The sequence below is a fragment of the Python bivittatus genome, unplaced genomic scaffold (genome assembly GCF_059951505.1).
Source record: "Python bivittatus isolate LINGU-HERP-01145 unplaced genomic scaffold, Pbiv_v1 ctg000330_np1212, whole genome shotgun sequence".
Lineage (NCBI taxonomy): Eukaryota > Metazoa > Chordata > Lepidosauria > Squamata > Pythonidae > Python > Python bivittatus.
Window position 1 is genome coordinate 13,071,996 of NW_028277058.1, and position 15,278 is coordinate 13,087,273.

Here is a 15,278-nt window from a genome sequence, read left to right on the forward strand (position 1 = left end):
AATTTCATTGAAATATCCAGAATCATTATACAGTCAGCACTGTGAGGTGGGTGGCTATGTATATTGATTGACTGATTGACTGATTGACTGAATGAATGAATGAATGAATGAACGAATGGATGAATGAATATGCTCCCCATGACAATTGGAAAATTTGATATAATTCTTTTACAGAATCTCTTTGCATTAACAACTGCATACAAAATAAAACCATGTAACTGCAAACTGATACTGAAGTTGCAGACTAACGTTAAGGCAAAATTCATGTAAAAGGAGAAAAATGAGAAACAGTGAAACTGATATGCTTTCTTACTGGGTCAGCAATAAACATTTTCCCTGCCCCATGTCATAAGTTAAACGTACCTCAGTGTCTGTTTTACCCACCACTGGCTTATGCCTTCCAACAGTACATGGAACACAAGATTATTTTGTTTAGATCTTTCAAGATACTGACCATTCATTGTATAACTCAAGTAATTTTTTTTTAATGCTTTCTTTTTAAGGATTTTATCTCCTTCGGCTCTGGAGAGCCACCAGCCTCTGAATTCCATTCCTTTGTGTTGTATCATAACAACAGTCCCAGGTGGGCTGAGCTGCTGAAACTTCCTATTCCAGTGGATAAATTCAGGGGAGCACATCTTCGGTTTGAATTCCGCCACTGTTCCAGTAAGACCTATTCAGAAGCGGTAGTGCTTTGGTATTACAGTTAATATTCTCTTTTCAAATGCCTGCTGGGTGCTACCTTATAAATGAATTTCTGGTATATGGAAGAGGAAAGGATCTCATACAGGCATCACAATGAAAAAAAAAGTATCCACTGACAATAGCAGCTTTGCATTAGCAATATCCTGCAAAAATAAATGCTTGGTCATCTGTAACTGAAGATTAATTATGCTTTTAAACACAAATGATCCAAGAGACAAATGTAGCTGTAAAGTTTTTCCATAGCTTTTGCACTATGAATTGGTATTCATTTTCTTAAAAGTTTGCACTTAGTCCAGGTGCAAATGATAACCTTATCAGACCAAATCTGAAGTTCTATAACTTAAAATGTTGCTGCTTTCAAAAAAAATGAGGAGAAAAGATGTAAGTTAAGGGCTACTGAGTCGTAGGATGAATTGTGGAGTGAGAAAGAAGTGGAAGAATAGCTGATACTGGATTAGAATCTCTTGCCATTTTTATTCAGAGTAGAGAAAAATGTTGCTTAAAGGAAGATACAAGGAGTTGTTAGAAGATTGTGACTTTTTTCTTCAAAAATTTCCTGCTGGTTTTTAGTGGGGGGGGAAATGGTTGGTGGAGTTGCCTTCCTTTCTTTTCCTTCCTTTTTAATCTCTCTTATTTACCACAGTTGTGGGAAAGGTTTGTTTAGAATCCCCTAAGCAGCTAGGATCATTAAACTATTTTAGTGAACCCAGTAACTAAATTTGAAGTAATTTCTAGTTCATGATAGGTTTAATGTACCTTTTTTAATGAAAAAAGGTCATGAATATAAATATTGATATTTAATTTAATTTAATTATTTAATTAATAATTAGGCTGCTAGCAATGTGCTTTTCCTATGCATTCTAACTTTAAAATAAGTTATCCTAAAGTAAATTTGGTGGTGTTCCACTGCATATGCATGTAGAAACAAAAATGCATGTAAGTATTGATTAAATTATAGGTATAATTGTGTGATCTGGATGTATAGCCTTCCAGTCTTGACTCCTAGCAACTCCTAGCCTGGACAAATCCATGCAATTTTCTTAGAAAGATTTTCAGAAGTGGTTTGTCCTTGCCTTCTTCTTCCTAGGGCTGAGAGAGAGTGACTGGCCCAAGGTCCCCCAGCTGGCTGCACCAAACTGGTTCTCATGCTGATGGTAGCAATCTTGAATTTAATTAATTTTAATTTAGTGGGAATAAAATTGATCACGTCTAAATTGTATCACGTACGTTTCATTTGTAACTCTTGAGTGCTGGCCTGCATGCTGTAATTAGTTGTAGATTATGGTTAAGGTATGCCATTGCTCACTACAGGGAAATCTGTTGACTATCTAGCACTCTGGCTTTTAGTTGCAAATATACATGTAATTTTACATTCTTTTAATTTATGCATTCTTATTTCTAGCCTAGAACATGATGTATTTTTAATGTGTATGTGTGTTTCAGCAAAAGAGAAGGGGGAGAAGAAGTTGTTTGGTTTTTCTTTCGTCCCTCTGATGCAGGAAAATGGAAGGACCCTGCCAGATGGCACTCATGAGCTCATTGTGCACAAGGTATTTTCAAAAAGAAGCGAGAAAAAGCATAGCTTATTCAGTAAAAAAATCCTAGAGCTGCCCTTATATTCAGACAGATTGATTCAACTGTCAGAAGAATGCTAGATTTGTCATTGTGTAACATGTCCTTTCATTATATGGTTTCCAACTTATGCTGCTGGTTCTTCATATCACACACATGCACATGTGCATAAATCAGACTGGCTCTCTCACACACACACACACATATACAGATAGGTTATTCATACTTGCATATATATTTGCATTTAGTTCTCTGTCAAGGTTAAATCATATAACTATCTTGGAAGAAATTCCTCCATTACAATACAGAACATAATCTTAAATTATGACTTTGTAGGACACAGTTCATTTATTTAAATACCTTACCCTATCCTATATACGCTAAATAACTTCATCTTTAAAAAGACTTAACAAAGATGGAAAATATTCTACCTTTTTTGTAGTTACAGAATTTGTTATGAAACATGCCAGCAAAACCAGTATAATTTTTTTTCTGAATACATTAGTGGCTTGCAGTTATGTGGTTTATGTTGTAGTTTTTCACTGAATAGAAACATTTCTTTATAAAATTAATGTGCTTATTTTGATTTAAGTAAACATTTAAAGCATTATGAAACATCTTTTTAAAATTCTATTTTTTCCAGTAATGTGTTAGCATTATCTGGCTGTTAAAGAACTGCTAGAGTTTTTAATTTTAGGGATTCTTATGAAAAATATGTGTTACTGAACTGTAACACTGTTTTGTTAGTTCTTCCTATAGTTACAGTACTTTAAAAAGAATTGAGGGCTAGTCCCCACCCTTGATAAATTTTAACTATTACGTTAAAGATGTAGAACTTAGTAGCCACATTTAGAGTAAATTGTGGGATCCAGTTAGGATTGGGACTTGAGAATGAGGACTGAAAGTAAGTGGCAGGTACAATGTGGGTCAGCAGTATTAGAACCACAAGTGGGCAAAATATTAAAGTTGTTCTAAGTGCCACACTAGAGTCTGAAAACTAGAATACTGGGTTATTGGGTTTACTGTAGAATAGAAAGTTTTATCTATTAGCTATATCCATTAGGTGTCCAGATACTGATGTAAAAGAGAACAGTAGAAGCAAACACAAGGACACTGAATTAGAAATAAAGAGAAATACGTTTTTGCAGTTACAGTACACAAAATTGCCTTGAGACCGAAGTGTAGGTACCCATTCAATAAAATGAGGTAGGGTGGCGTCATGTATAACAGTCTTTGCTTGGTTATTCCACTGCATGGGAACTATGATGGTGTCAGAGCTTAATAGAAAAGCTACATTTTGAGAAAGGATTTATTTATTTGTTTATAAGATTGGTAAGGCCACCCAACTCAAGCATTGTGACTCTGGGTGGTGTATGGCATAAGATGACAGTTCTATGCTGCATTTTATTTCATTTGGTGTAGTGAGTTAAAATGCAAATTTAATTGTTCTCTCAGTGTGAAGAAAATATAAGCCTTCAGGATTCTAGTCGCTACCTCAAATTTCCCTTTTCAAAAGGGCATCTCCTTGCAAACAACCACCAAGCAGTAAAGTCTACTAAGGAATCATTCTGGATTACATCTTTCCTGTGTTCAACTAAACTCACACAAAACGGTAAAGTGTAATGCTTAATACAATATAATAGATGGGTTTATTAATACTAGGGTGTACTATATAAACTTGTGAATAAGCTGATAATGTTAGGTGCCAAAATACACCCAAAAAATCGAGTTCAGCCTATTTGTGGATGGGCTTATCCATGAGTATATACAGTATATCAGTACCTCTATTTTCCACATACACTCGCATATAAGCCCATCCGTGGATAAACAGACCCTCATATTTTTAACCAAAATACCATGAAAAATGCAGGTCGGCTTATCCACAGGTTGTGCATTTTTCATGGTATTTTGGTTAAAAATTCAAGGGTTGGTTTATCCATGGATGGGCTTATCCATGAGTATATACAGTATTACAAACACGTTTTATAATTTAATATTAGCAATATTGATGCTGAATGGTTTATTGATAATAAACTATTGATTGGATCAACATATGAATAAATGATTTGTTGATCTGTTTGTAAGCAGACTAAGAAATTGGCAGTTTTAATGTGACAGTATTTTTTTTAAGTAGCACAGCTATGCAGTATTTTTTTTTAAATTACCAATTAAAGCTTTCTGATTTTTAAAAAATCCCAGTGATGTGCTTTTCAGTTTATTGTATCAAAATATTCTGATATATAGGAGGACTTCTGAGGAGTGTTATTAGGATTAGTAATTCTTTTTGGCATTGAATATAATGCATGACACACATTTAAATAAATGGAGCAAAAAGGCATAGTTAAATGTTTAACAGTGCAATTCTATTTCTCTACTCAGAAGTAAAATTCATTACATTCTTAGGGAATTACTTATGAATGAATATAATGAATGTTACTTTTCAGGTGTCATAATTTATTCAATAGCATGTACAGATTTGCAGCCTAAAACTCAGGCTTGACTTAAGGGAACTTAGGTATACAATTTTTTTCTTTTGCCTATTTCTAAAATTATGTATATATAGTAAATTTTTTATTTACAATTGTAGTATTTCTGCTAAACTTTATATATGTGTGTGTGTGTGTGTGTGTGTGTATAATAATATAAATATATATTGTAGGAGATATGCTTGACCTTCTTAAATGGCGTGCCCATCCAGAAAAAATTGCAGGTTGCCTCTCAAAACTGAAAGAAATTGATGGTTCTGAAATAGTGAAGGTGAGTATGATTGGCACTGTTTATTTTTCTCACCAGGACAAAATATAACAGTAACTTTTCCAAAGGCTATAGTTCTTAAATATGTCTTTCTTCACCTAGTTTCTCCAAGATACTCTAGACACTTTATTTGGGATTTTAGATGAAAATTCTCAAAAGTATGGCTCTCAAGTATTTGACTGTTTGGTAAGACATATTTCATTATTCACTGTGTTTATTTTGATTTTTGAAATTGGCTAAAATGCACTAATATACATTTTTTTCCTTAGGTTCACATAATTAATTTGCTGCAGGACAGCAAGTTTCATCATTTTAGGCCAGTTATGGATACCTACATTCAAAGTCATTTTGCAGGAGCTCTTGCATACAGGTAGAATGGTTTCAATGCTTTGAATACAGATGTAATCAGATGATTGACAATTGATAGCAACTTCAAATATATTGCAGCCTGCATGATCAAAATCAAAGTGCGATTAACTGATATTTTAAATTAATTCTATTTTGTTAGTAAAAATTGATCTGAACTATTACATTCAGTTAGCAATACTAAATCAATTATCTGTCACATTTTGCTTTCTTATAAGCATGCGTTCATATTTGTCTCTGTTTTCTGATTTTGGAAATGCTTCATATTAAACCAAATTCAAGAAGGTTTCCCCCAATTCCAAACGGATTTATTGGTAGTCCTTAAAGGACATGGTTTGAATATGGATAAATAAATCAGAGCACAATCAAATCTGAGAGTACAAAAGCAATAGTGAAGGGTCAAGGAAAGAATTTAGGTACTAGACAAGTGCAACACTTTGAATTTGAAGGCTTGGAGTTTGGGTAGTGCTCACACAGTGTCTGTTTTAAACAATGCTTTTCTTGGAATCATATAGCCACTGTGGAAAGTACCTCTTTGAATCTAGAAAACGTTAGGCTGCTTTAAGGAGTTGCAGAAAGGTACTGCATTTATATTCCATGTGTAGTGAAGGACTTTTTTGCCTTTTAATCTGAAATGCTGCACTGCCCTAATAGATACATGACCAGTTATGGCCTTATAGTATGCTTTAATGGGCCATGGTTGTTACACCTAAGCTGGAATAGTGAAATACATCTTTATTTCTTCTCCATATAGGAAGCATTCATGAAGTGGTTATTCTCACAAAATAATACATCTTTCAAGTCCTCATTTGGTCTGCCTTTGTTCAGTCTAATCTGACTCCTTCAAAGTTAGTGATGTGGTAGAATTATCAAGGATTTTGAGAATCTCTCCATTGATTTCCATTTGAGATCTTTCACTGAACCCAGCACTGAATTGGCTGAAATGTTCTCTTTAGGAATTTTCATAGCTAATGGACCATATTCATTAAAGAAATATCTGTTTTATACCAAATCAGACCATTGGCCTACCTTGCTTGAGGATAGAGTATTATTTATATAAATGGCACATTTAGCTATGATAACTTCTGTCCCAGTTCAAAGCTAAATTACATAATCTCAGATATATGATGAGATCATGGGAATGGAGACAGAAAGACAATGTGCAGACATTGATTGGCAGTATGGATTGACTGAAAATATTGAGTGAGGAGAATCATGTCCTATTCAGACTGTGAGAGCAAGGATTATTGAGAATGTTTGAGTTTTTAAGGTCTGGAGATGAAAGCCAAAAATGTGGTACAAGATGTTTATGAGTCATGCCAGACTCAGCCAAAATTCCATGCAGTGGAGGAGTCTCAGTGTTTGAAGAGTGATATTTTAGAGGAGTTCAGTGACCTTGCACGTGCTGGAATGAGGTTGACTAATGAGCTTTCCTTCTATTGTTAGAAAGTGAGGTATATTTGTATCTTAAAAGCAACCCAAACTTTATTATATTTGTGAATATATATGCCAACAATAATGCTCTATTCTCTATATTCATAATTAGGTAATCTAAATATAATTAGGGGGGGGAAAGAAGATTATTCTCTCTCTTTTCAGTGACATTTCATTTGAATTGCTCTGCAATTCTCTGCTCATTTCCCTGGGAATAGCTTATTTAGGCTTAATTTTCAGTAGATACATGTACTAATTAAATTATGAATTGTTCTTCATGTCAGTCATTGGGCTACTTAACATGAATTAAGATTTCAGTGCAGAACTAAGTTTTGTTTTATATTTTAGAGATCTCATAAAGGTATTGAAGTGGCACGTTGATCGAATTACTGAAGTAGAAAGGCAAGCACACAATCAGGAGGTATTAAAGGTAATAAAACTGACAGAGACAATATAATCTCACCTAGCTTTTTCCAACCTGCTTCAGTTCAGAAGCTTTTACTGGATTACAGTTCCTAGAATTTCCAGTTAGCATGGCTCCATTAGTCTGACACATCTGACAAGAAGCAGATTGAGGAAGCTGATTTAATATTATTGTTAATATTGCACATAAATATACAAATATTAATTTATGGTAAATGAAGTTACCATGACATGCATCCTGAGTAGAGTAAAGTTACATCTTCCTGGGCAACAGTATTTTTATTAGCTTTTCTCAAACCTCCTGTCCCATCAATTCACCCTGAAGCTTGGGTGAGTGAGAGGTTGCACCTGTGGAAAGAACTATATGGACACATGATATATATTCAGTATGTGCACAAAATGGATAAATCCTGTTTAGAAGGTGACAGTATAAAGAACAGTAACAACAAGATGATATTTACATAGATAATAGTTTGTATTCATATTGGAATCTGATAGAGAAAGCAATACAAATAGAAGATTAGAGATAACTGATGTGATATGTAGAGTTTATTGCTTAAGTTATGGTGATGGCAAGATAAAAAGCCCACCTTTTCACTTTTGGGAACTAGTAAATATTAATAATTTTTCTTGGCCTTGCTAAAGAGTCTGTTGAATAGCTATGAAGATATCAAAGAACTAGAAACAAAACCTCTGATTAATATCTCTCTGATAATAGCATATGGATATTATTGTGAATGCAGTTTGGGAAATAGCATTTGTGGTAACAGATATTATCTGTTGACTAAACCATGAGTAAGATACAATGCATTTAAAGCACCTTACTTCTAAATAGTGACGGATAACATTACACTTTACTATGATAAAGCCTGGGATTTAAAATATGGGTTCAAATTTGTATTTAAAAATATTCATATTCTGACAATAGGCCTACATTTTTCCTTTGAGAATTTATTAGATTGTCATCACTTCAGGAAATTGACATCCATTATCCTAATGAAGGTTATCTGGTTAGTTGTGAAGGTGCAGACTATTTGCATGAAGGGTCTCCAACTGCAAGATTTTTTTCTGTATCAAAGCAACGTACCTTGGATGATGTTGCAAATGGTTTCATATTGGAACCAATGTAAATTGATTATATGGTTATGTGGCCCAGTGTAATAAAATAACTGCAATAAAAAGTCACCTAGCTAGTGATAAAAGCTGGCTTCTAATTCCCCTTAGTTTGCAAAGCATGCACATTAAAAAAAATGAGTGAATTTAACAAAGAATAAACATGAAGAGTTGCCATTTTGTGGTGTAAGCTATTCATTTTCTGTCTTCTTTTAGGATATATGCTATCCAACTAGTGCTGTCAAAAATATGTTTTTTATTTATTTTAAAGAGGGAATGATATAATATCACAAATTTTGATTTAACATTTATAGGCACAAGAATATATATTTAAATATATAGTTCAGTCTCGGAAGCTATTCTCTCTTGCTACTGGTGGACAAAATGAGGAGGAATTCTGCTGCTGTATTCAAGAGCTTTTGATGTCAGTACGATTCTTCCTTTCCCAAGAAACTAAAGGAACTAGTGCTTTATCTCAGGCCCAAGTAAGTTGTGCAAAAATACTGCCTTACACTATTATTTCTGTTTTTCACATTGCTTCTGTGTATGGTAACTGAAACTTAAGAATATAGTCTTGTTTAAATGTGATATGTTAACGCTTCTGGTCTACTTTCATCTGCAATGACATTTTACTTCATTGACGTCTTGGTAACAAAAGTTGAATCAGACATCTGACAGTACTGTTTTTCTATATCAAGCCTTTGGCTAAATTAACAAGCTATAGGTTTGTTTTGTTTCCAGTTGTCTTCCATGAATATTGATTCAGATGCAGTGATGCTAGTCCTTCTTGTCCATCTTCACCATAGTCCTAGGATTTCTCATATTCATTTTAAAACAGCAATTCATAATAATGTTATTTATATTCTTTTTTCCTTTGAAAAGATTAAAAACTAGTAAGAGAAAATTCCAAATATTTGTTGTTCTTGGAAAAGAGAAAAAATTTAACCTTTAAAATTTAATTCAAATAAAGTTTAAATTCCTTTTTGTGTCTGTCTGAAGATTTGTAATATAATTCAATTTCTCCGGGTTTATTCTTAGGCAGTCTTTCTCAGTTCCTTCCCAGCTGTATATTCAGAATTGCTAAAGCTCTTTGATGTGAGAGAAGTAGCAAATTTGGTTCGTGATACTCTAGGGAGCTTGCCAATCGTTTCAAATGCAGATGACTCTCTTCAAGCAGTGAAACTTCAGTGCATTGGAAAAACAGTGGAAAGTCAACTGTACACTAATCCAGGTACAAGAGCAGTACCATAGCTAATTAACTGATATTAAAATAGTTCTTGACACACACTGATTATGTGTAAATTTGGTCAAATTTAGTTACATTTGGACTTTACACTAAAGTAGGGATAGATAACCTGCATGCAGTCCTTGAATCACTTTTTGCAGAAGTCCAGTTAAAAAGGAGCTTGGGGCTCTGTCTTGCCTGGCTGTTTGGCTGTCTATCGGCAGGATAACTCTCCAAACAGAAAGGAACCAAATTTGGTGTGGTGGGAGAAGCCAGGACAAAAAAGAGCAGATTTGAAAATGGGCCAAGTTTGGCCAGGGATGATGGATAAAAAGAAGTCCATTAAAAAAAAAAATCCTCCATGCAACCCAGAATGCTGCCAACTTCTCAGCCACTTCATTCCTCTTTTCTGTTCATAAGGCCCAAAGTGGAGCATATGCAGCCTTCCCTGTGCTTCCCAATACGCACATTTACCCAAAAGATATAGACTCATACAGAATACAGAAACGCGCATGTAGAGGCAATATGTATGCACACATGTGGATGAGTACATTTGTAGACTGATCAAACAGAGTGTTCAAACATTCAAGAAAAAAGAGATTCTGCACTAGTGAAATTAGAAAAGGAAGGGGGAAGGGGCTGAACTGATTTTTTGAATACCGAACCTACTCATTCTATTACTTCTGACTTGGTAGATCTTGGCTCAAGTATGTGATTTTTTTCTGTGTGAGAACATTTTGTGAACTAAATAATTATATCAAAGCTGAATTAATATAGTTCTTTGAGAGATCTGTGTGCATCCAGTAAAAGGACTGGATCATTGAATTGTTCCACAATTACTTTGAAGGATACAAGAAATAATAGCCATAGAAAGAGAGCATTCATGATATTTATTTGCCCTTCCAGAGTCCCGGTATATTTTACTACCAGTAGTTCTGCATCACCTCTATGTGCATCTGCAAGAGCAAAAGGATCTGATCATGTGTGCACGTATCCTTAGCAACATATTTTGCTTCGTTAAGAAAAATAGTTCTGTAAGTAGAAGGAACATCACAGAGAATAGGCTTTTAATTGTTAAGAAGTCTATCTCAAAGGAAAGTAAGATTAAACTATATTATTAAGATGCTTCTTAGATATGCTTCACTGTTTGTTATTTATGATTTCAGACTGTATCTGTGCATAAAGAGAGAACTAGCAAAAATGTTATTGTATCAGAAAGTGGTACTTTTTGGAGGTTGCTATCTGGCTTAGATATCTCATCAACTGTTTGAGAAAATGAAATGGTATTGATTTTCAAAAAGTTATGGTTCAGAAATATTAAAATGCATAATATCTTTAGAAGAGAAGGATAAATTATTAATTTAAAATAGCATTTATTTTATCAGCTTGCTTCAGCTTCATTTCAGCTGACTTCAGCTCACTTCATCAGACTCAGCGTACTATCAGAGGCGTCTGATGAAATGAGCTGAAGTTCATAAAAGCTTAAATGCCTTTTAATAAAATGTGTTAGTCTGAAAAGGTACTACCAGACTCCTGATTTTTTGCTACCATAGACTAACATGGTTCTCCTATAGTGCTTAAAGTGAATGACCAATATCAAGTATAATGAAGCTATTACTTCTGATCATTTGCAAATATATTTCCCTTGTGTGTAACCTAATATAGCTTTCACTTTTTTAAACTGCTATGCCTTATTACATTTATTTTCTGATCAACAAACATATTGTTACCAAACCATTTACCTCCCATCCATTCTTGTCTATCTCATTTCTTTTTCATAAAGACAGACATGGTTCTCCATTCAGTTTCAATCTGCTTGTATTACTATAATATGGTTTATGTGGAGCTCCTTTTGTGTTGGGCTCAGAAGCTAAAGCTGATACCGAATGCAGCATCCAGTATGATATATTGGGTATCTGCCTAGGCACATACCCCTCTGTTGAAGCAGCTGCACTGAATGCCAGTTAGCTACCAAGCAATGTTCCATGTTTGTCTTAAGATGTATAAGTCTCTAAATAATTTGGGACTAGTATACCTCCTTTCCTGCCTCCCATGTGCATATGCATAAACACACATATTGTATATATGAGTTTGAATGTCTGGAGTTGGTTGTGGGGCATGCCAAGGGGATGATTGAAGGGCTGGTTTTGGTTTTATGGTTTTGGTTTTATGGTTTTGTTTTTTTCAGTTCTGGTTGGGAGCCACCCAGAGTTGTGTTTTTACATAGGCAGCCATACAAATATTTTAAATAAATAAATATAAATAAATAAATGTGCCTCCCCTGCTGTAGACGTGACTAGTCACTGAGATAATTAGAGGAGGTTGTGCCTCATATGCCAAGAACCTCACTGTTATCTCAGATATGCGCTGACAAGCTTTCTTCATGGTGACACCTACTGTCTTGAATACTCACCCTGCTGAAAATTTTGAGACACACTATCTTTTATATGCTTGATGAAAGCTAGGTCTTCCTTGTATGGATATTGAACAAATGGTTCTTTTGGTTTTATATCTTTTTTCCTTATCTTCTTCATGACTATAGTTTTATACTGTTTGAATCTATTTTTATTGCTGTTCTTTAAATTTATAAACCACTTTGATAAGTATTTGCATTGATTGATTGATTGATTGATTGATTGATTGATTAATTGATTGATTATGTGCCATGAAGTCATTTTTGACTCCTAGTGACCACATAGATAGATTTTCTCCATGAAAGTATTTGCATAGGAAATGATATCAAAAGATTAAGTAAACAAATATCTCATAAATTGGTACATCCAGCATTCAGTAACTAATTCTCCCTGTGAATAGTATGATTTGGTTTACAACAAAATAAGATCATGGTATTTATTTTTCAGTACACCAACATGTTTGATCTTTTGTTTTTCTTTTTTAAACAAATTGAAGGATAAGTCAGTACTGGAAGAAATAGATGTAATTGTGAACAGTCTGCTAGATGTGTTACTCAGAACCATCTTGGAAATCACAAGCTGCCCACAAGCAGCAGGTTCTACCATGCGGCTTCCGTTTCAGGATGTTACAGTAAGTATTACAGTAGAAATACCTCGTCATGAATGTTGAACCATTGATTTATCTGCTTCCTACGGTGTATTATTTTTTAAAAAGGAAATAAAGTTTCAGTGTAAAATGTGTGCATGTATACACAAATTGCTCCAGTTTGCAATTGAAGCATTGAACCAGGCTTTCTCTTAGATTAGAATGTTGGGAAAATCCATATTTGAATTTGGGGATTGATCAGAGATTAAATTCAGTTGATGTGTGTGTCAGTATTCCACACTGAAACGTTAGGGTATTTGTAGTACCCAGTTTGTAGTAATTTCACTGACTAAAGCACTGATAATAAGTTCTCTAAAAAGTGTACAGTGTATTGCTAATTTGTCATGATGGATCTAATATGAGATGGAAATAAGCCTAAATTTGCTTCTTCAAGTTAAGGATCTATTAGCTATCTGTCAAGAGTGTGCAGAATTTGGTTTTAGGTTAGTGTTATGACTGCTAGGTTATCTAGGCTTCCAGAAAGTTTGGAAGGCCTTTATGAAAAAAGATTTGCAGGAAGATATTGCTTGATCAGTACTATCTCCAGAAATGTTTTCCTTCTTTCAACACTCCATAGAGGTAATGCTTTTATCAGGGCAACTGTAAGTACAGGTATTGTAAGCTTTTGAGCTCTTAGTATGCTGAAATGGTTCGAATGATTAAAGTTGGGGAAAAAAGAAGGGGTTATGTGACCTTACATTTCATGTCATATCTCAGTTATAGCTTATTTTCAAGCTGTTTGTCATACTTATTTTCTAGAATGAAAAGATTTTGGTGAGTTTAAATGAAAATCCAGTATGTATGTATGTGTATACACACACTCACACACAAACGCATACATACGTACATACATAATTTATTTGAAGGCCGCCAAGCTTCTGTGGAGCTTCACAAAGTTAGAAGAATAAGACTTTCATAAAAAACAATATCTATAGAACAACACTATCCAAGGGAACAAACCAAACAAACAAACCTGTCCCCAATCCCTTACCTCTGGTGATCCTAGAAAAAGAAGTGTGAGGTCTGTTTCAAAAGCAAAAGATTGGAAAAGCTCCAGGTCCAGATGGTGTGACCACCTTGTGTCTGAAAGCTTGTGCGAAACAACTGGCCCCTGTTTTCACATATATTTTTAATAAATCGCTGGAGACGGGTTATGTCCCTTCTTGTTTTAAGAGCTCTACAATCATCCCAGTTCCTAAGAAATCCTCTGTTAGTGAGTTGAATGAGTACAGAACTGTTGCACTGACATCTGTGGTCATGAAGACCTTTGAGAGGTTAGTGTTGGCTCACTTGAAAGCCATCACGGATCCCCCGTTAGACCCACTGCAGTTTGCTTATCGTGGGAACAGGTCAGTGGATGATGCTGTTAATATGGCCTCGCACTATATTCTGCAACACCTTGAATTTCCGGAGTCTTACGCACGAGTTCTTTTTGTGGACTTCAGCTCAGCATTTAATACTATTATACCAAAATTCTTTACAACAAACTGATCCAGCTTACTGTGTCTGACCATACCTGTAGGTGGATAATCAGTTTTCTAACAGGTAGGAAACAACACATGTGGTTAGGCAAAACTACATCCAATACCGGTTAATCAGTACAGGTGCCCCTCAGGGATGTGTGCTTTCCCCGCTGCTTTTCTCCCTTTATACCAATGACTGCATTTCAAAAGACTCTTCTGTTAAAATCTTGAAATATGCGGATGATACAACTGTCATTGGTCTAATTTGAAATGGAAATGAGTCAGCATACAGACGGGAGGTTCAACAACTGGTCTTGTGGTGCGGTCATAACAACTTGGAATTGAATACACTTAAAACCGTGGAGATGATTGTGGACTTTAGGAAGAATCCTTCTAATACTCCTCCCCTTACCATACTCGACAGCCCAGTATCAGTGGTAGAGTCCTTCAAGTTCCTGGGTTCTATACTTTCCCAAGACCTGAAATGGATGCTTAACATTACAGCCATCATTAAAAAGGCACAGCAAAGGATGTTCTTCCTGCGGCAACTTAGGAAGTTTAAATTATCCCAGGAGCTCTTGGTACAGTTTTACAGGGGAATCATTGAGTCTGTTATCTGTTCCTCTATAACTGTCTGGTTTGATTCTGCAACCAAACAGGACAGACTCAGACTCCAATGAATAGTTAAGTCTGCAGAAAGGATAATTGCAACCCGCCTGCCTTCTATAGAAGAACTATATACTGTGAGGGTCAAAAGGAGGGCAGAGAGGATATCTGCAGACTCTTCCCATCCTGGATATAAACTGTTCCAACTTCTTCCTTCAGGACAGCGCTACAGAGCACCATATGTTAAAACATTTAGATATCGGAATAGTTTTTTCCCTTGTGCCATTGCTCTGTTAAATACTACATGGCTTGATATGTGCTGGACAGTGGCTTCTCCCTTTGAAAAAGTTATTTTACTGTGTAGTGTTATTGTTACTTTTCTGTTGCTATCCAAACGCACTGTTGATCTTGCTGTTCGTCACTGAAGACAAACTCCTTGTATATATTTTATACTTGGTCATTAAAGTATTCTGTATTCTATCTTTCCATATCCCCCTCCAACTTGGAGGGGCCCCTACAAGCATCTTAACCCAAGGTTAAAAAAATGCTTGAATGCC

The 15,278-nt window shown here is 35.0% G+C and overlaps 1 protein-coding gene across 3 annotated transcripts in view; it reads left to right on the forward strand.

Annotated features, from left to right (window-relative positions):
- The window catches only part of DOCK4 (dedicator of cytokinesis 4), a 220,746-nt gene that overhangs the window by 129,140 nt on the left and 76,328 nt on the right, over positions 1 to 15,278 (forward strand). For all 3 annotated transcript variants that reach the window (XM_088141722.1, XM_088141721.1, XM_007426684.4), the window contains exons 15-25: positions 504 to 666; positions 2,149 to 2,255; positions 3,733 to 3,889; positions 4,937 to 5,034; positions 5,134 to 5,217; positions 5,301 to 5,401; positions 7,180 to 7,261; positions 8,682 to 8,852; positions 9,406 to 9,598; positions 10,499 to 10,626; positions 12,503 to 12,637. In XM_088141722.1, the coding sequence (XP_087997848.1) occupies positions 504 to 666; positions 2,149 to 2,255; positions 3,733 to 3,889; positions 4,937 to 5,034; positions 5,134 to 5,217; positions 5,301 to 5,401; positions 7,180 to 7,261; positions 8,682 to 8,852; positions 9,406 to 9,598; positions 10,499 to 10,626; positions 12,503 to 12,637 (1,419 nt within the window). The remainder of the gene's footprint in view (positions 1 to 503; positions 667 to 2,148; positions 2,256 to 3,732; positions 3,890 to 4,936; positions 5,035 to 5,133; positions 5,218 to 5,300; positions 5,402 to 7,179; positions 7,262 to 8,681; positions 8,853 to 9,405; positions 9,599 to 10,498; positions 10,627 to 12,502; positions 12,638 to 15,278) is intronic.